Source organism: Cololabis saira, chromosome 19 (assembly GCF_033807715.1).
Source record: "Cololabis saira isolate AMF1-May2022 chromosome 19, fColSai1.1, whole genome shotgun sequence".
Taxonomy (NCBI): domain Eukaryota; kingdom Metazoa; phylum Chordata; class Actinopteri; order Beloniformes; family Belonidae; genus Cololabis; species Cololabis saira.
This window is the reverse complement of record NC_084605.1, coordinates 38,432,741-38,453,390: the sequence shown is the minus strand read 5'-3', so window position 1 is coordinate 38,453,390 and position 20,650 is coordinate 38,432,741. Positions and strand designations below refer to the sequence as shown.

The window sequence follows — 20,650 nt, the reverse complement described above, 5'->3', positions numbered from 1 at the left end:
GTTTAAGATTTATTCCCAGAATATTCTAATTTTTTTAGATAGGATATGAGTTTTCTTAAACTGTAAGCCATGATCAGCAATATTAAAATAAAAGGCTTGCAATATTTCAGTTGATTTGTAATGAATCCAGAATGTATGACATTTTTGTTTTTGTAATTGCATTACAGAACATCACAATATTCTAATTTTCTGAGACAGTTATGTATGTATTCATTTATATTTTCACCTAAACTCTTTGTGGGAGGGTCTGACCAGATGCCTGGCATCTGGGACGAATGTTTCTGTGGTAACTTCTGTGCTGCTGGCTTGTAATGCCTTTAAATGGCCACTAGGTGTCAGTCTAGTCGCTTATTCCGTTGAAACTAAAACCAAAGACCGTTAAACATTAAACTGATATCTAAAATACGCTTAAACACTGGTAAATGTTTGTTTAAAACTTTTCATCGTTTATCAGAGCAAAGTTTTATCAGCTGAACTAAAATAATGTCTCACACCAAACCGAGCAGAGAGCGGTGTGCGCGCTCCCGCGGCTCCTCGTGGTCTCAGCGCGCTGCCAGGGCGCGCCCCCGCCGCTGACAGCGCCGTGCTCGGGTATGACAGAACTGCGGGTCCGCGGACGCGAGGGCACGGGAGCACCATGACTGCCAACTGGTTTGGTTTAGTTTGGTTGGTTTTTTTGAAGTAAAAACCCGAGCCACCGCGGGTTTCTGCGTGTGCGCTCCTGTGCGGGGTGATTTCAGCAGCTGAGCATGGTTCTCTGGTCGCCTTTGTTTGGTGTGAGACTTCATTGAGGTCTGCTCGGACCAGACTGCCCTCCTCGCAGACCCAGAGAGTCGCCCAGGCTGCAGCCCGAACTTTTCTCTCCGGGCAGGGATGTCTCAGGCTCGGGTGGATTACATTGCGCCCTGGTGGACTTACTGGCTGCACAATTTCCCTCACATCAACCTGAGATTTCACCCCACTGACAAAGCCTTCCAGCCCGGAGATGAGAACTACCAGCAGGTCAGTGAGAGAAGAGGGGATCCCAGTTGTGGACTCATAAAACTGGGACATAACTTGTCTGTGGTACTTCCCAGTGAGTTTAATTAAAGTACCATTTGCCATATGGCAATCTCTTTACAGGATACTCTTGTCCTATGATTACTAGTCTGTCTTGTAAACTTGTAGGCTATTTATTATGGGCTTTCTGCTGCAAATGCACATTACACTTTGCATTATTGATGTCAAAAGTGTCCCAATTAAGTCTCTCTGAAGGTCTCCTAGTCCACATAAATTGTAACCATCCATGAGGGTCCGTCATTTATCAGACATTTCAGCCAAGCCAAAAGTGATTTACAGTAAGTGCTGTCATTTCAAGGGGTCTCTCTCTTTCCACCACCAATGCTTCTTTGGAGGAGCACTTCACTGATTTAACTGGCCGGAAAGAACAGGACATGTGCTTGTGAAAACTGCTTTCAGAATGGACTTGCAACACTTTTTTTTCTTCTTCTTTTGAGTGCCACAAATGAGCTGTCTTCATACCTGGCTGGAGAGCCAGAGGCGGCCAGGCGAGCACAGTTATGGGAGAATAGTTGGTATAGGTGGGTGGCCCCTAAGGGATTCCCGTGAAACTCCAGGGGTACTGGCAGCATTGTTTCAGGCAGATCGGGATCAACCTTTAATGACTCACCTGTGAGCAGTTCATGTCCAGTGAATGTCTAATTAATTCACTGCTTCATTTATTCAAAGTTATGGTCCAGCATCTGGAGTGTAAGTGCCATAGGTAGGATACGTGTCTTTTCTTTTTATTTTAGCATAGTGGTCTCTCCAGAGTGGGTTACTACCCAAGACACGAAGAAATGTGCAAAGCTTAAATTTGAAATAACAGACACTGGGACTTGTGCATCGTTCAATTTCCAGAGATGAGATCCAGATGTTTTATGTTAGGGTGTGTGTGTGTGTGTGTGTGTGTGTGTGTGTGTGTGTTGATCACAAGATAAACTGTAGCTATTTTAAAGGACTATTGTGATGAAAAAGTCACAGGAAGTGACCACGATGGTATTGGGTTCCTGGTGTTCTCACAGCACACAGACATAGCAGGACGACTGGGGGTCAACAAAGGGAAGGTGTTTGTAGATGGGGAACCGAATACTCCTCTCATGAGTAAGGCGAGACCAAACAAAGCTAAAAGGAGGAGTGAAATTAGACTCGAGGTTAATAGATACAAGTCAATTTGGCCAAGGAGACATGATTTAATATAACTTTTTGAGGGTTAGAGGATTTACATTTTTTTTTTAGCTAATACTTGCCTGTCGACACAAATATAAATAGAAGGTTGTGGCTGTCGGTCGATATGAGTCCCTAATTGTTTAATTCTGGTGAAAAGGTTAAGTTTGGACAAAGAAACAACCAGTGTTCTGCTCAGAGGAACCCCCTATAGGAGTGGAGGTTTACTCATGCTCTGTAACTGTTATTTTCTGTGCTGTTGTTACTTTCTTGAGTCTTTTCGGTCTTCCGCTCTGTTCACGTTGCCAGCCCAAAAGCGATTCTTAGCGTATCCAATCAGAATCCCTTCATCATGACAGACTATTCCCACCACAGTCACAGCTATTCCGAGGAATCCTCATTACTCTCATAGACTTGGTTGTCTAACTTCTGGGTTGAGGCCCCTCCCCTCATGCGGAGCTAAGATGCGTTGCAGTTCCTTGGCTATACGATAGAGGCTCGCTGCAAAAGCGAGTCAGTCTCCACGGACTCCCACATTAAAATGTTCAACTAGCCTGGTTTGGTCCGAATTTCGTTCGATTTCACATACATGATGTCTTTGAGGAGGACATGTCAGGAGACGCCAGGATAATTTATATAAAGCAATGAATTTATTTCTAATACTTGATTGACAGTCGGCTCAGTCAATGGCTATCCGTTATCACTTTTTCATCCGTACTTGTCATGCTACTGTGCTAAGCGAAGCAACTGACTGTTGGTGCGAACCCAGCTTTGACTAAACACAGCAGTCATTTTAGATTTCACTGTTGAGAACATGTTAAACGGTGTATTCTCCTCTAAACGTCTGCGGGCAGCTCTGCAGGTGTTTCGGCAGGGATCTGTTGAAGGACCTGGTAGCTAAAGCTAACATTGATTGACATATGGTGGGCATGTTCCCGCCAGCTTCCCAAGCTACCTGGCTGTGCCCCGTACGAAGACAAATGGGCTTAAAACCGTTCTTCAGGTACCAGTGGGTCGTAATGCTTCCTCCATTGTAAAAAAAAAAAAAAAAACAATCTATTAAAAACACGCGAACCGTGGACTCAAATGGGATTTGACCGTCCGGACAGTCCGGATGGATCAGGTTGGAGAAGTATCGGTGCAAATCTGATGGGAATTACATTTGAAACAACCATTTTAGGTTTTGCTTCATTTTACACCAAGTTTTAGAGAAACATTTGGTATAAAATATTTAATTTTAACTGGATTGGTGTAGAGATATACTCCACATACAAATGCCAGTCGTGTTTTACCCGTGTTTATGGAACTAGAAGTCTGCTACCAGGGCCAAGTTAAGTCTTTTGGTTGTGCATACACCATAGAGTGTTGGAGTAACTTAGGTAGTTTAAGATAACTAACTATTTTAAAAGTGTTTTAAATAACACTCAGAAGAGTGGACGCATGTATAAACTTTTCCAAAGTGAAATTGAACACTGTGTTAATGTAACCTCAATGATTTTGCTGTGTGCAGATAGAGGGGAGACCATGAGACAAGAAATACAAAATTCCTTAATATTAAATCAAAAACATTCGAAACATTTCAACATGAGAAAAGAAAACCTTCTTGTGCTGCTGTTGTCATTCGATATCAGCACCCGCAGGGGTGAAGCCCACCAGTGGGTTAGAGGTGGAGGTGCCTTTTATGCCTGTGACTTGTGAGAAGATGCACCGTTATCATCAGTTATGTGCTGAAGGATTCAGCAGCAGAGCTCAGAACTGTATTTTGTTTTTATTGCTTTATTCAGTTTTTCAAAGACACATTCATTAAACGGGCAAGTCCCTGGCGGAAACCATTTGATTTGATGAAGCATACGCGTTTCAAAGTCATGAGTAAACTCCAAGCAGAATCACATGGTACCGGGCGGGGATTATTAGTCCTCCTTGATGATTGTCGTCATACCTAAAGCCCCCACATGGGTTGTTTAGGACTCAAAACGGTTCAAGGCTTTGTGTTTTGGTCACAAACACTGCAGTGTTCAGCAACTGATTAGTAGTGCTTGGTAGGACTCGTACTTTTATACTCAATCTAATTTATCATACTAGAAATAAAAGTGCCCCTCAGCGTTTAAACCAAATTAGAGGTTTTTCCTCAATGGCTCTTTGAGTCCAGAGTGCGTGACTCGGTAGCAAAGCCTCGGGGTGCAAACGTTGGGACCTGCATTAGTTGTGGTCCTGGCCTTTCTTTAGAACTTCCTTCTTTTCTCCTAAGAATAGCATTGACATATATCTCATACCGTTGGGCTGTTTGATATTTAGAAAGTTTTGCCCCGGTTGTAGGAAAAGAGAGTGCAAGAGGAATGGTGGGAACACTTTTTTTTTTTCTCCTCGCGCAGCCACTTTCTATTCCCGGGTACGCTGTACAAATCCACTCAGTCGGGGCATAAGAGGGGAAGACAGTGTGTCTTATCAGGAGACAATCGGTTCCTTTTTAGAAACTGTCAGCCATGTACAGTGAATGAGTCCAAAATGGGAAACCCCCGTCACTGCAACACACAGATCTTCCTTGTTTTTTTATTTCTTTGATATTACACCCATTTTATCTCCAAAAACCAACATTCCTACTCCTATTATCATATTATCATATTCCTACTTTTTTTTTGTTTGTTTGTTTCTGTTTCAGATACACACTAAGGCTGCTCTTGTTATGTTGAGCAGTTCACTAATAAAAAGTTCAGGCTGGTGCAGGACTATTTTGGGCACAGTATCTTTTATCTTTTTTTGGGCTGTTTAAATGCAATAGAGATCCTCGTGTTTTAACTATTAACAGCAGTGATTGTTTCTAAGGTTAAGGGATGAATATCTCGCAATAGAGGCGATGCACTGATCTTCAGTGTCTTTGTATAATTGTCAAGAAATGCAAGTCTTAACCTTGTAGTTGTGACTCATCAGTGTACTAAATCTATGTTTTCAACATCAAAACTACTAAATATGGTGGTTAAAAAAACGATTCAGCAGGCATTGGTTCATTATTTCTTCATTTTATAACTCTGTAATCCATGGATTGGTAGACCATTAAGTGCACCACATTATAAGGCACAACAATAATGAAGGGGTCTATTTTCCGACATAAGGTGCACCGGAACAACGTTGTATTCCAACATTTGGTTACAGTTGAATTATGATATAGATCTGAAAATTGGGTTTACGCTAAAAAGCTAACATTGGCTTAGGGGTGTGCGATATGACAATATTAGACCCTGAAGGATTACAACGTGAAGATGATCTTTCAAACTGCAGAGATTGTGGGATCGTCTAGGGCCCATTCTATAAATTGCAGTTCTATGCTGACGCACCGACTCACCAGATGTCTTGATGTCTGACCGACCAATGAGAATTACGGGCAGTGAAGCCCTTTCCTACCCGCTTATTGTTTGTGAGTGTAGCGCTAGCGCATGGAGTGATAGCTGAAGGCCAAACGGAGTTGGTCACAAAAAAATGTCCACCTCAGTTATGTGGATATAATTTGGATTTTTAATTTTGGATTTTCCGCAAGTGATCGAGTAATTTTGCAAAGTGTGCACATAATCCGTTCGTACGTCTTATGGTAACACGACAAATCTGTAATCACCTGGGGCCTCATTTAAAGTGGACTGCGTAGGATTCATACTAAAAGTGCACGTACACCCAAAAGCCGAAAATGCCGGGCGCAAAAAAAAATCTGGATCAATAAAACCATGTGCACGCAATCTTGCGCGCAATGTTCCTTTATGAATCACAGTCCAGCTGGAAGGTTGCTCAGCTGAATCTGCCTCATATCCCGCCCTCTACACGCCCACTTCATACCAAAAATGGTATGTTTTTGCATATGAATGAGCCTGCTGAGCATGCGCAGTGGCTTCCTGCAGCCTGTTTGGCTTCAGGATGAATGAGACGTGTCCAGCCACCGTGCCACTGAATTTCACTGAGATCTGAGATGGAGATGTTGAGGATGAGGTGGAGGACAGTAAAACTACATTATTTTGTGGTCACAGTGAAAGTAGAAATATAAATAGTAGGCTATAAAATAAAGCGAGTGAGTGGCAGCACGCCGTTGCTGCGCTAAACGCCGTGAGTGCCCCGGCACAACAGTGGGGACATGTCCCCCGTCTTTTCAAAATCATGTTTTTGTCCCCCCCACTTTTTACAGTTTAAAAACTAACGGTAGGATCAGCCATTAATTGCAAATCATCGACACACCCTGTGCGAAGACGATGCGAGAACAGCCCCGCAGCCCCGCAGCCCCGCTTCACCCCCCGCTCCCCTTCCTCCTCTCCCGTCTCCCCTCAGAGCTGCTCAGGGCTGATTTATGGTTCCGCGTCACACCAACGTAGAGCCTATGGCGTAGGTGCACGTCACCGCGTACCTTACGGCGTAGGCTCTGCGTCGTTTTAACGCAGGACCCTAATTTAGGCTTACACCCGCACCTAAAGGTTTCACACGCGCGTAAAACTCATTATATATAAAATAATCTGTGTCCCTTTAGGGAAGAAATGAGAGGCTCCGTGGAGCCCCTAAACGCTCTACGAAGCCCTTCATTTGTTCTGTCCTAAAGCGGTGGGTGAAGGAGGTTCCCGGCATGTCACCGCGGCTGCAGCAGCAGCAGAGTCCTGACTGACGCTGTGTTTCAAACACAGAGGAACACGATCAGCGCTATTTTATTATAAGTCTGATATATTTTGTGATATGTGATGACATTATTAAGAGTATGACATGAATCTGGCTTCATTTCACCACCTCAAACCCTGCGTCGCCAGTTCCCCGTGTCTTAAGTAAATTCTTACGGGAGGGTCAGGGTTGCCGTAAAGATAAGCAGATTTCTCGGTTAGTTTTTTCTTTTTAGATCCGAGCCTTTGCGTAGAAGGTGGCTTCCGCATCTTTCAAGCCCTTTTTGTGCGCAAGCTAGCTTTATAGATGAGGCCCCTGAAGAGGAAGCACCCCAAGCAGGACCGCAGGTGGAGGCCAGAGCAGCATGAAACAGGCATTTGACAAAAGCACGTCATATGACAAATCAAACAAACATTGGAATGGGGTCACAGAAGCTGTTACCTTTTATCTTGCAACAGGATATGGAACCGTTCAAGAGGGTAGAAAATGAGGGGTTCAAGCACCTGCTTAAAGTAGCTGACCTGCGGAAGGAGCTGCTACTCCGCTAGCTGAGGAAAGATTGAACGCAAAGTTCAGAAGGTCTAAACTGTCTGTTTATCTTTTACCAATTTAACCCTTTGATGCATGACCCATGATATACTGAGTTAAAAAAAATGTTACTAAGTGTTTTTATGTGTTTTTAGACATAAAAATAAGAACTGATTTGGTTCTGTTATTATACACCAAATTTTCAAGGAGCTATGAACATGACCACTCAGGTGGACAGCATGCGTTTGTGGATTTTAACTAAAATAATAAAAAATCAACAAAGATCAAGAGATATAACATTCACTGTTTATTGAACTATGCAAAAACAATAAAATATACTTTTCAAAATATTTTGCTCTCTTCAAACAACCATTCTGGGCTTTTCCTTTTCACTGAAAAATTAACTACAGTGTTTCAATTGCAAAACTAAACAAAGTGCAGTGCTTCAATTGACAAAACTACACAAACTACAGTGCTTCACTGCATGCTTATGTACTTCCAGTACAAGATCAGTTCACCATCTTGTGTGAAAATTTGCCATGCACCCAGGGCACACAGCCACATTGCAACACGTGGAGCTGGGTCTTGGCACCTTTTGGGCATCGTTTAGCTGGGGCCAGTGGTTTCCAGGGCCAAGTCTGACCTCACGGGTTACCTTGGATACAGGTTTGCGCTTCACAGGAAGAGGAGGTGGGGAAGTGTCACTTGGTCTCCCCTTTTTGCGGACAGTGCCTGAATTTATCAGTGAACGAGCCAAAGATGCCTTGTAAGGCAGAAGACCATCCTGCTCCAATCCAGAGAATCTTAGGAGTTGCCAGGCGTTCACAACAGTCACATCCAGAAAGTGGAAGAACATTCTGATGTACCAGCGCTTGTTCTTGCGTCTGTGGGGATACATTGCCACCATCTGGTCCATCAGGTCGACCCCTCCCATATAATCATTGTACACCTTCACTGCGAATGGCCTGTCAATGGTGATGATCTTCTTATCTTTCTTGGACCATCTCTGTGCAACATCTGTCGGGTGCTTGCCAAGACAGGAAGTGGCCATGTGGCCATGGCATCAGCAATCAAAGGTAAACGGAGTCCCTGTTCAGATGACCAATACATCCGTCTCTGTGGGTAGCTGATGAAGGTCATGACTAAGTTTATCCCAAGGAATGCCTTCATTTCTTCTGCTGTAGCATTCAGGTTCTCCCTTCCCTTCTGGAGGGCATAGAGGTTGGTGTGGTATGTCATATCATCATTCAAGGCCTGTTTTAAAATAGGGATTAGATGCCATAATATGTCCCCTTTAAGTGCACCTTATGGCGCTTTTACACTAGTACCTTCTTAGCCCGACTCGCCTCGCCTTGCCCTCTTTTCTTTTCAATACCCAGATCAGAAGTAGGCGGGGTTGGAGCGAAGCTGCTGTGACGTACCCGATTGTGCGATTGGGCCAATCCCCTGACCAATCGGCTGAGTAGGTACTAGTGTAAAAGCGCCATTATAGTGCGGATAATATGGTAATTTCCATTGATAGATGGAGCAAAGACTGAGTTTTAATTGACTTGTGTGACGATGACTTCGCTCCATTGTGCAGAAACTGCTGAAGTGAGGTTTGTTTGGCTGCTATCATGAATAGTATTGAGCGGTTCAGCGAAGCCCGTAACCCGGGACACATGCACATGCTTTGTTAGGGGAACTGCAATTGCAGCGTTGTAGTGTTGGCAGTCCCGGTGCAGTCTTCTCCTGGCTTGTGGCCATCGAATGTGAAGGAATGCAAGAGGTCGAGATCTTTCTGTTCTTTGTCTGAACCATTGTATGTGGGTGGATGTGTAGTTGTAGGTTCCCTGCTCTGTCTGACACTGCTCTTGTCTGTACAGGAATCACCCGCCTCCAGTTTCCCTCTAATTTCTGTCTTCTGACAATAATCAAGCTTCATTTTTTTCTTTTTTTAATCTGGCCCTCACATATTTCTGAAAATCTCATCAATTTCTGCAATAAACTGACTTGCTGACTCATGGACGATGAAGGAAAAAAAAAAGGCTTTGGCAACCAAGTCTTCATATCGGGACTTCTCCAGTGAAAGACACGTCATGTAGTGTCTTTTTCAGGTTGCTGACGGCAGGAGAATCCAACAACAATTGCTGATGATCATTTTGGGGATTGTGCTGTTTTCGGAGTGAATCTGCTTTGTTTCTCTCATCCAGGTCTGGCTGATGTGGGTCATGTATTCCCCAGCTCACTGTCTTCCTGTCTGGAAGCTGGGAGGATAGAAAGATGACAAAAACTGAACAAGCCAAAAAATAGGACGGGGGCACAGTTTGTCGTGTCTTTTGTGTTGAGACTGCCGTCGTGTGTAGGTCAGCAGGTCCGTGTCCATCTGATTCACTCTCCGTTTCCTTTTTTATCATCCAAATATGTGCCTTTTTGAAATGTCTGTGACGTGCTTTGTATAATGTTTTGACTTCACTACAAATTATTTGCCAAAAAAGAAACAAAAACATCACGTGGGCTTCATCAAGTACCATCTTACTGCTTCCTTATGACCTTAACAGTATAAGTTGCAGTCAGGTGCTGTGAATCTTCAGCCCTGGAAGAGCTGCTCGTCGGTAGATGTGCACCCTCTTTAACAGCAGACGTTTTGGCAGACACGCTCCGTTAAAGAGAAAAGCTTCTTTTTAAACCGTCTTTTACGGCTCCATTCAAAGCAGCTGGCCTTGCGGGTGGAGTCGGACCCCACCTCCCTCTCCTGAGATCTGTTATGGAGCTCCGTGCTACCCACTTTTACTCACAACAAACACAGCATCAGTTTTTTTAGAGAATACTATTTGACAGTCGATTCGAATAATCAGATATAATCAAGCAGGGATTTGTTTGTTTTTTTCTTTCGTTTCCATTTAAAGGGGACATATTATGGCATTTAATGTATATTTTAAACAGGCCTTGAATGTCTTAAAAACAATCTAAAGCTTGTTTTTTCTACATAAATCAGAAATTCAGCCTGTGGGCCGTGTCTATAGTTTTACCGCTTCTAAAGCCTTTTTCTGTGCTTCATTTTAGGGGAGGGGAGGCTATGATAATGAGGCTCTGTGCTGATTGGCTGCTTGAATGACGTGTAGCAGGGGAGGAGACAAAGCGTCGCTCCGGGGAGAAGAGCAGCGGCTGCGTAGCAAAGCGTGTCCACGGTTCTGCGTTAAATTGACATGTACCCTACGCCGTAGGCTCTGCGTTGGTGTAACGCGGAACCATAAATCAGCCTTTAGTCACCTCGTCTTCACACAGGAAGATTGAATTTAATTCTAAACAGTTACACCACGGTTATTTACTCCAATTCCTCATCATTTCACTTCTTATGTTACAAGACAAATGAATCCTGTTAACTGTAAAGAAATCACAACACTGAATTTTCACAAATGGCAACTTTATTGTTAAAATATATAAATACAATTTATGCACTATTGCTGGCTCAAGGAAGGACCGCGCGTCTTTTGAATGTGTCATTGAACAGCTCCAGGTGCATTGCTTGGAAGATCTGAAACCACAGAAGAAAAATGTATTACGGTACTAATAGAGCCGCCGGCGCCCGGAGCTCCCCCGGAGCCCCCGGGTTCGGAGCTCCGGGTTCGGAGCTCCGGGTTCGGAGCTCCGGGCTCGGAGCTCCGGGCCCGGGGCTCCTCGACGGTCCGGTCCGTGAGCAGCTCCGGTGCTCCGGAGCTAAGCTAAATACTTGCCCGTGCAAAGATCATACAAATATAAATAACATAAAAAAATAACGTCACTTACCCCTGACTCGTGTGCAGTTGCCGGGTCCGTTCTGTTGGAACTGATCCTTTTATGAGGGTAAGTGTCGATGCAAAACCTCATTTTAACCGTCCCTCGCTGTTGAAACCGGTGGAAAACAGTCCCCGCTTCTAAACAATGGCTGAAGCTCCAGCCGGCGGAGAGAGTTGTGGACGTGGTTTCAGCAGCAGAGGCCAACCTATGGAAATCTGCTCCTGTCGTGACGTCACGACAGGAGCAGAATCTGAACGGCTCAAAAAAATCACATGACACTGGGGGATTCTGCCGGGCGGGGGTCACAGACCTTGCAGAAATTCATGGGATTTCATCTCCCCTGTGTTGGCAGGGTGAGGGGAGACCACTTTATATATGTTAAAACAAGAAAAAACGTGTTTTTCATAATATGTCCCCTTTAAGCTTCCTTCTAATATTTCGGCGGTGCGCTGTTATCAGCAGCAATTACAGGAAGCTTATTAGCCTGATGCTTTCCGTCTTATTTGGAGATGAGCTGATTGATGCCTCAGTAGGGGTGTAACAATATATCGTGCCACGAAATTTCGCGATACAAAAACGTCACGAAACATGTAGTGGAGGTGACAAACTGTATCGCGATATTGGGTTATTAATATTAATCTATTAGGTCTACTAGTAACGCGCATCCGACCGCGCCTCGACCCGTGGACCAAAATCTTCCTCCGCTCAGAAGAAACTAGTACCGTTTTGAGCGTTTCTTGCATGGTTTTGAGCTATGAACTTTTACTTATGTAAGGCTGATGTAGAGTTAAGCCTTACCTTATTAAATTAAACCTTTTTTGGGGTGGTGAGTAGGAGAAACACGGGGACAACTTCTGCTGAGTTCCAGTGTACTTTAATGTCCCTCAACAGTGTAGGATTTTAGAACATCAACACAGCACCTAGTGCTGTATCACTCCGCCCAATCTAAAACAGTGTTTTTAGTGTCATTATAGTCCCTGATTTACATCAGAATATAAAGAATATATTTATAAAATAATGAACCCTGAATTACCAAAATAACCTTCTTAACAAAAATAAATCTCCTCTTACACTTGCATGAATCAATCTTTTTTTATGATGTAAAATTGGATATATTTATTTACTTCATTTAATTTTAGTTGTTAAATTTCTGGAAAAGAAAAAAGTCAAATCATACATGAGAGAAACTATTCAGTTTGTGGCTAAATATTTGTACTTGTATGAAACTGAAGATGCATAATGCAAACCTGACATTTACTTTTAGTTCAGTTTGTGTAAAATGTTTGGCCTGGCTTTCTCTTTAAAACTTAAACAGTTATAAAGCATTACAAACTGTAACAATAGGGCAAACGCACAGCATTGTTTTGTATTTTGTGTCTTTCAAATAAAAGACCATTTTTTCCAGTCATATGTTCCTCATTCAAGGTTGTTAAAAAAATACTGCTATAATATCGTATCGTATCGTTATCGTGACCTCAATATCGTGTATCGTACCGTATCATGAGATTAGTGTATCGTTACACCCCTATGCCTCAGCCTGGTAATTAGGGTTATTATTGGCTTTTAATTTCATCAAATCACCAGATTATTAGACAGAACCGACTGCCAATTATCTGCAGTGCAGGCTTCCTTATCAGCGGGGCAGTTGTAGATATTCAATTAGTTGATACAACTTCTACTTCAAATATGTTCGCTGCAGAGAAAACCCACAACAGCTCAGCTTCATTTATTTTTCTGTGCTCGATCAATATGCGGTCTGAGGTGCAAAGGTAGAACCGCTCATGTTATCATATGGCGTGACGTGCATGTCCTCAGAAATGCAGTTACACATCTCAGGTCCACACTAGTGAGTTGTGGTCTTAAGTATAAAGGGAATATGACCTCAGTTCATCAACATCATGTAGTGTTTTGATTGTACCATCATATATTTAACCAAAATGAAGTCTGCGTTAAACCAACGCAGAACCTTAAATTAGAGCCGTTGCCGTGACGCCGTTGCCGTGACGCCGTTGCCGTGACGCCGTTGCCGTGACGCCGTTGCCGTGACGCCGTTGCCGTGACGCCGTTGCCGTGACGCCGTTGCCGTGACGCCGTTGCCGTGACGCCGTTGCCGTGACGCCGTTGCCGTGACGCCGTTGCCGTTGCCGTTGCCGTGACGCCGTTGCCGTGACGGCGACGGCGTGACGCCATCGTGAATCCTTCGGACTTCTCCGTCACTCCATTTCTCCGCGGTGAAGTTCCCCCCCAGAGCACTAGTTGATACTTTGTTTAGCTTCCTGCTTTTCCGGTCACAGGGAATCAAAGAGATAAGGACAACTATTGTGCAAAAAAAAAAGAAGAAAAATCGCACACACACGAAGAAAAGAGCGCTGAAAGTTCACGACTGCTTCACGAACCGGAACCAGAAATGCGTTGCTACCAAGCGAACCAATCACAGCCCTCTCGGTCTGCGTTGGGTCGTAGTTCCATTTTTTGGGAGGTGCAGGTCAGGCTACGGCGTAGGCTACGGCGTAGGCTACGGAGAGACTCCCGCGTAGCCGCCTACCCTACGGCGTTGGTTTAACGCAGAACCATAATTCAGCCTTAAGCTGTAGCAAGGTGCTGTGAATTATTATATGATGAACATGTTATCAGCAGATGTGCAGATCTCTATAAGGACAGGTGTTTTGGCAGTTTGCTGAACCGGAGCGTCACTCTTGTTGCTGCATATGAAAAAGGTTATAAATTCATTTCCAAACAATTTGGAGTTTACTGTTTTACAAAGAGAACGATTATTCATTATTGGAAAGGATTCAAGACACTTCTTCCTGGGAACATAGGTCCCAAACTTTTACCCCAAGGTCTGACTCACGACAGGTAAAGTCAAGAGCTGAATCTCAGACCGTAGGGACTTTGCTGAGCGTGTTAAACGTTCAAGTTCGAGGCAGGAAGATTGAACAAATACAGTTTGTTGGGAGGCTTTGGCAGGACGAGGCCTCTTCTGCCTGAAAACAACATGGAAGCATGACTTGAGTTTGGCAAAACTCCATTGAAACACATCACAAGACTTCACACAATTGTCCGGTGGACACGTGAGATGAAGGTGGATTGGTTTTGACCTCAACGCCCAGCGCCGTGCTTGGGGGGAAAACTGAATTGAAGCATTTCAGAAACTCTTCACACTCATTGTCACGCATGGTGGGGGAAGTGTGATGATTTGGGCTTGTTTGTCAGCGCGGTTTCGTTGTTCAGGGAGTAAATGTGAGCCCTGAATCGAGGTTTTGACATGAGCTCAACACAGTTAGATGATTCAAAACAAGAAAATGTTTTTAAACTAAACTAATAAATGAAGAAAAAATGATTAAAAAAAACTGCTGAGTTTTATCATTACAATATAAACAAAACAACGTTGTGATGGACTGGTGACCCGTCCAGGGTTCATCCTCCCTGCATTAGACTTCAGACCTCCAAACCCTGAAAAGATGGATGGATGGATGGATGGATGGATGGACGGATGGACGGATGGACGGATGGACGGACAGTAAAAAATAAAAAAAACATGTCATGACTGTCCTCATCACAAATGGACACTGGTCGTTGAAAACCTAGCTCAGTTTCCCTGAGACTGTGGGCTGGTCAGTTCTACTACTTTATACTTTCCAGCAAAGATTTTTTTTTTCTTGTATTTATAAAATGCCCTTTTAAAAAAGAAAAAACAAGGAAAAAATAAACGACACACTTCTGGAGTAGTCCCATCTCTCCTGTTCTGTATCATCGCGGCTAAAACAATGTAGTCCACAAGTTATTTCGGTAAATGACGTTAATTTATTTGCACGCAGAAGTGAACGACTAAATACCTGGGGATTAGACTGTTCCATCTTTTTCTAAATGCTTTGCTGGAGGAAACAAAGACCAAAGAAATCCTTCATGCATCCCCTTAGCACAGAATAAAGCGTGTAGCATCAGGGTAGAACTGATCGTCTTGGACAAAACGTAACGTCTCACCCCTGATTACTCTGTCTCAGACTCTCTTTTGAAAGCTTTTATCTTGTTATTTCTTCTGGATTGGACGGACATGGGATGAAGTAACAAGCCGTGCACTCTTAATATCACTGTGCCTCAGTGACTTCGTTCCCTGGGCTGAGCTTCCACCCGGCTGCGTCCAGGCAGCCTAGTTTTTCAGACCTTTAAGGTTCTTGTGTTCATTTTTCATCCATCAGCATTTCTTTCACCTTCCTCCGGTCTGTTCACTGATGTTGGACCTCCTAATTTAAATGGTTTTCTTAGAGGCGTTCATGTTTCGCCAAAGCGGAGAGAATTTACTTGAACGTTTGTTTTGTTTTTCTCCACTTTTAAGAAAAGATAATGACCTCCCGAATGATACACTTAGCCTGACTGTACTGCTGCACTTATCTCCCATTAAAGTGCACATATTTGTCTCATAATACTCTTATAACATTAACATTTCACTATCCTGCACCTAAGTGCACCAATCACACCGTTGAGTTAATTGTGTTTGCTTTATGTGAAGCGGAGCTGCAACTTCCGTCGTCTGCTCAGCCGTCCCGATCGCCTTGGAAATGTGCCAACTCCACTCGCCTCCTCCCCGGGAAAATCAATTGTAAATCTGTCGCGTTTGATTCCTGTGCTCCTTGTCCCCCCTGAGCTTCTCCCCACGTGCACAGAGGATTGTGTAACCTCATTGTTAAATCGCTGGTTCACCTCAGCGGAGCCTCTTAAACTCACAGTTTTTTCACTTTCATTTCATTGGCAGCCAGCTATGCTTTTTTTTTTTATGTCTTGCACACACACATCGGACGTGCGCGCACGGCGTCCGCTCAGGCTCTCCAGAAGGTCATTAACCCCAATCTGTCTCAACAATGCTCCAAGCTCCTCATTAACGTCACCTCATTGGCTGGATTGTTTAGCTGGAGTCAGTAGCGTGGAGGCAGGATCCGTTCAGCTGGATGGAACTCCGATGAACCACGGTCTGTGATGGAGGGAGTCGGTGTTTCTGAGCATTTCTTTGGTGGGGGTCATGATTGTGCTTGGTGATCAACAGTAAAGTGGAAGACTTAGCTGGTCGGATAAAAACACTAGGGCTGGGGATTATTATCAAGATTTGATTCGATTCGGATATTGATTTGGGTTAGTGTTATTAAAACAGTTTTTTGAGCTGTTGCATGAATTATATGACTGTAGTTATGCAAAATATTACTACTAGTATTATATTGAGATTCAACAGCAAGTATTGCAGCTAATGATGCTGTAAGGACCAATCAGCTCCCAGAATGCTGATAGAACTGCTTTCAGAAACATCGTGTAGAATTACCAAACAGATCCAGGGAGGAAACAGAGACGGAGGAAATTGATTTTATTTTTTCCCACATTCCGTTTTTATTTGTTCCATTTTCGGTCTATTTTGGTTTTTAATTTTTGAGCATTTGGTTTTTATCATTTTTTGCAAATGTAACCCCAAGACAGTATATAAAGTAATGAAATATAGACAATTTATGCATTTATAATCTAACGCTTTAATGTTTTCATACCTTTAAACATATTTAAAGGCAAAAACATGGCACCATTTATTCTCATGTCCAACAAACATTCCTTTTTTGGGGATAAACAAAAAAATAACCAAAAGTTGTAATGTAATGATGAGAAAAAAATACATAAATAAATAAAATAAAAAAAAAAAATAAAAAAAAATCGATCTCTAGTTATATGAATCGATTTTTAGGAATTAATATGAGAATCGATTTAGAATTGGGAAATCGATTTTTTTCAACACAGGCCTAAAAACCGGGCTGTTAATTTTCCAAAGCTGCGTGAATTTGGGGCAAGTGGATTCAGGCGGCCGCGTCCCCCTCCAGGGTAAACAACAACGAAGTGTGCTCCTCCGTGGAAACGAGGGGGGTTGGGTTTCCTTTGTTGTGGGGGTGTAGCCTCAGCATCATGACCCCTGACTCCCCCGAGGGAAGGGCTGTGTCGGAGAGGGTGCCGAGGAAATAAAAATAACCTGCTTTGTTGCGATTCATGTCCCAGTCAGTGTGGCGTACACAGAGGAGCAATAGTACGCCGCAGCTAAGAGAGGGTTTACTGCATTTCTTTCAACAAAGCAGCACTCGACTCTTTTCAAACCAAGTACTTGCTGACACATGGCTACCAAAGTCCCAAATGATGTGAATTGGATTCAACCCACTCACCATTTAATTAATATTTGGCTTTTCCAAAATACCAAAGAACCACAACAAGGTCAAGTGGTACTTCTGAACAAGCAAGACTTTACTCACGACAGGTAAAGTCAAGAGCTGAATCTCAGACCGTAGGGACTTTGCTGAGCGTGTTAAACGTTCAAGTTGGCGCAGGAAGATTGAACACATACAGTTTGTTGGGAGGCTTTGGCAGGACGAGGCCTCTTCTGCCTGAAAACAACATGGAAGCAGGACTTGAGTTTCGCTAAACTCCATCGAAACACATCACAAGATTTCACACAATTGTCCGGTGGACACGTGAGATCAAGGTGGATTGGTTTTGACCTCAACGCCCAGCGCCGTGCTTGGGGGGGAAAACTGAATTGAAGCATTTCAGAAACTCTTCACACTCATTGTCACGCATGGTGGGGGAAGTGTGATGATTTGGGGTTGTTTGTCAGCGTGGTTTCGTTGTTCAGGGAGTAAATGTGAGCCCTGAATCGAGGTTTTGACATGAGCTCAACACAGTTAGATGATTCAAAACAAGAAAATGTTTTTAAACTAAACTAATGCAGGGGGATGATTCCCCTGCTGGGAATCGTCCCAGCATCCCCGTACGAGTACGACGTGCTTGTGTTGGCCGTGCCGGCGTCGGTGTACCATCAGCACTGCGCAGCAGATGTTAGGGATGGTTTGGTGTCGAACCCCCTCTCTACTTCCTGCCTTTTCGTCCTCTTCATCCATGTCATCCGGGTCACCATTCTTGGACTTAATGGCATCCCAGCTGTCCCCCCCACATCCTTCTAAGTGCACAGTGCTGGAGAGGGCCCCGGCCCCCGGAGGATTCACCTGAATGTTGGAGTGCAGCGGAGATTTGGGAGATGGGCTCCTCTATTGATCTTTTAGCCGGGGGGATTAGTCTCATCGTGATGGATCAGTTTCCCTTTTGAAAGGTGCAGAAGCCTTGATTCAATCCGTTCACGGTTGGACAAATTCATTATGGTAACGTGTAGGATTCTGTTTCAGGAGCTTTATTGACGAAACCCCTAATTCCCTGAAACATTCATTTAAAAGAAAAACGAAAAGACGAATCCCCTCCCACTAATGTGAGGTCATGAGGCTTGACATTTCCTCCATGTCTTCTTCTCTGACTAACTGACCCGACACCCGTTTAACCCCCTTCATGTTCAAAGATCATGGCTGTCCGTTCAGGCTGCACACATATGCATCCTGGTACGCTGGAGCGCACAGCGCCTGCAGACATCCTCCACCTACGCACAGCTGTCTCCCACCTGCTGCTCAGCACAAACACATCTTGCAGAAGATACATTTTATACGGCTTAGCTCGCATTAAGCACCGTGTCTTCCGCTACATGACTTAGTCCCGCTTCAGAGATGCTGCGTTTTCCTAGTGCAGTAATTATGTTTCTCATTTTTTATTAACTTTTTTTCCCTTTTATGATGGCACTTAAGGACATCCGCTTGATGCCTAACACTTATTCCTTCTCTCAGATTTCTATTTCTTTCTGTTCTTTTGCAGCTAGAAACTGTGAATGCTAATCAAGAGACATTTAATCAAGTCAAGTGATTTTTTTCTTTGCCTTTCTCTGATGGACGCTGGGATTGGACGCTTTAAATGGGACTTAAATCATGGCCATATCACAGCTCCCTTTGTCACTTTGATGCATTGCTGATGAAGCTCCTCAAGCTTCCCATGAAGCTGCACTGGGGGGTTTTTTCATCATTTTTTTTCAAAGAGCAATCACAGAGTTGTTTAAACGGTCTTTTTTTTTTTCAAATCTTTTTACGTTGGGAACAAGTGCAACTATTCTGGTCAGAAACCTAAGAATCGTTTCTTTGAATGCGTCCCGTCTTTGTTTTCCAGATGGCTTTGTAATAGGCTGTTAAAGCATCCCTGTCCATTTATCTCATAGTCCCATCTGCGCCACCACCCCCCGCTGGCTTTCATCATACTTCTGATGGGACTTGTGGGAGTAGAAATGCCCCCGGGTTATTTCTGACTCAGGTCATTACTGCTTCAATCAGGCTTCGGCCTTTGTCATGCAAGTGTGTTTTCATATTGGGGGGGGTTTAGACCTCAGCTTCTGTTCATTCTGTGTCATCTAAACTGTTCAGATACACTTCACACAGGGAAGTTCATGCATATATTAATTATGGCAGTGATTATTCATTACACTGTAAAATGTTCAATGTATGTTCGACGTTGTTTTGAACTGGTACAAATGAATAAATGAAAAAATCTAAAAAAAAGCATAATAAAAAAATAAAAAAATAAATATCATAAAATACAGAGATCAGTAAGTTCAAGAAAATGAGTAAATCAAAATGAATATAAAGTATTAACAGCTATAAAAATGTAAATAAAATTGATGTTGCCAAATAATTAACATAGTTACACAAATATATAATCAGTCATGTGCAAAAAATAATATACAGTTTTATTCCTATGATTTTCGTATGAAGACATAATAAAGATCATCTGATCCTAGTGGCTCTTGGGCAAATTCAGACTAACAGTTTGACTAACCTTTTTATATAACAAAGATGGAGAAAAAAGGAAACACTAAACATCCTCTTGTGCTTTCATTAGAAGGTAAGTTGCAACCAGGTGTGGTCTCTAATTCATCAGCCCTGATGAATGAATCATCAGCAGGTGTACAAACCTCTAAAGCAGACGTTTGGCAGTTTTCCAGCTCAAGCCCTGAACACTTTGTAGGTTTGATGGTCGATGGACGTTGTGTTGTAGAAGACTGGTATACTGCATTTGGTGCCTGAAACAGCGCAGCTCTAACTCTTATAAAAGAGAGGAGAGATTACACTCGCAGCAAGGAAATGGGATTAATTTTGTTTTGAGTTTACAAGTGGCAAAAAGTCAAATCTTTATGGTATCATGGCAGTAATTAGGGTAAAGTGCCCGAAAAAGACCACTCGTCTCTGCCAGTTCTGGTACCCAGCAGCATTTATATCCTGGGCCGGCTCTCAGTCTCACGCTGCTCATGGAAGTGTGTGAGTGTACTCATGAAAATATGTCATATGGCCACAGTCTTCAAAACTAAACAGGTGCAACTCAGAACTTTGGCAGCCAGCAACATGTTTAATTAATCATTCTCAATATGACGGTATTAGTCTCGCGCATCTTTTGTGGAGGAGGTGTGGCCCTCTCTTCTTTATAACATTGATTTAGTTCATTGGGGTTTGTGGACATTTGGTTTCCTTGCAGAACTGAAAGTTCCCACAGAAACATTTCAGTCACACTCACAATTAAAGCTGCAAGCAGCGATGAACGGTCCTCCACCCTTGTGCACGTTCAGGCTGCAGTGGAAGCTTGTATGACTTGATGT

At 43.3% G+C, this 20,650-nt stretch overlaps 1 protein-coding gene across 2 annotated transcripts in view; it reads left to right on the top strand.

Moving 5' to 3' along the window:
* The first annotated feature begins 582 nt into the window (after positions 1-582).
* The window catches only part of ttyh2 (tweety family member 2), a 136,170-nt gene continuing 116,102 nt past the window's right edge, over positions 583-20,650 (top strand). For both annotated transcript variants that reach the window (XM_061707712.1, XM_061707711.1), the window contains exon 1: positions 583-1,002. In XM_061707712.1, coding sequence (XP_061563696.1) covers positions 874-1,002 — 129 coding nt within the window. In that variant the 5' untranslated portion in view covers positions 583-873. The remainder of the gene's footprint in view (positions 1,003-20,650) is intronic.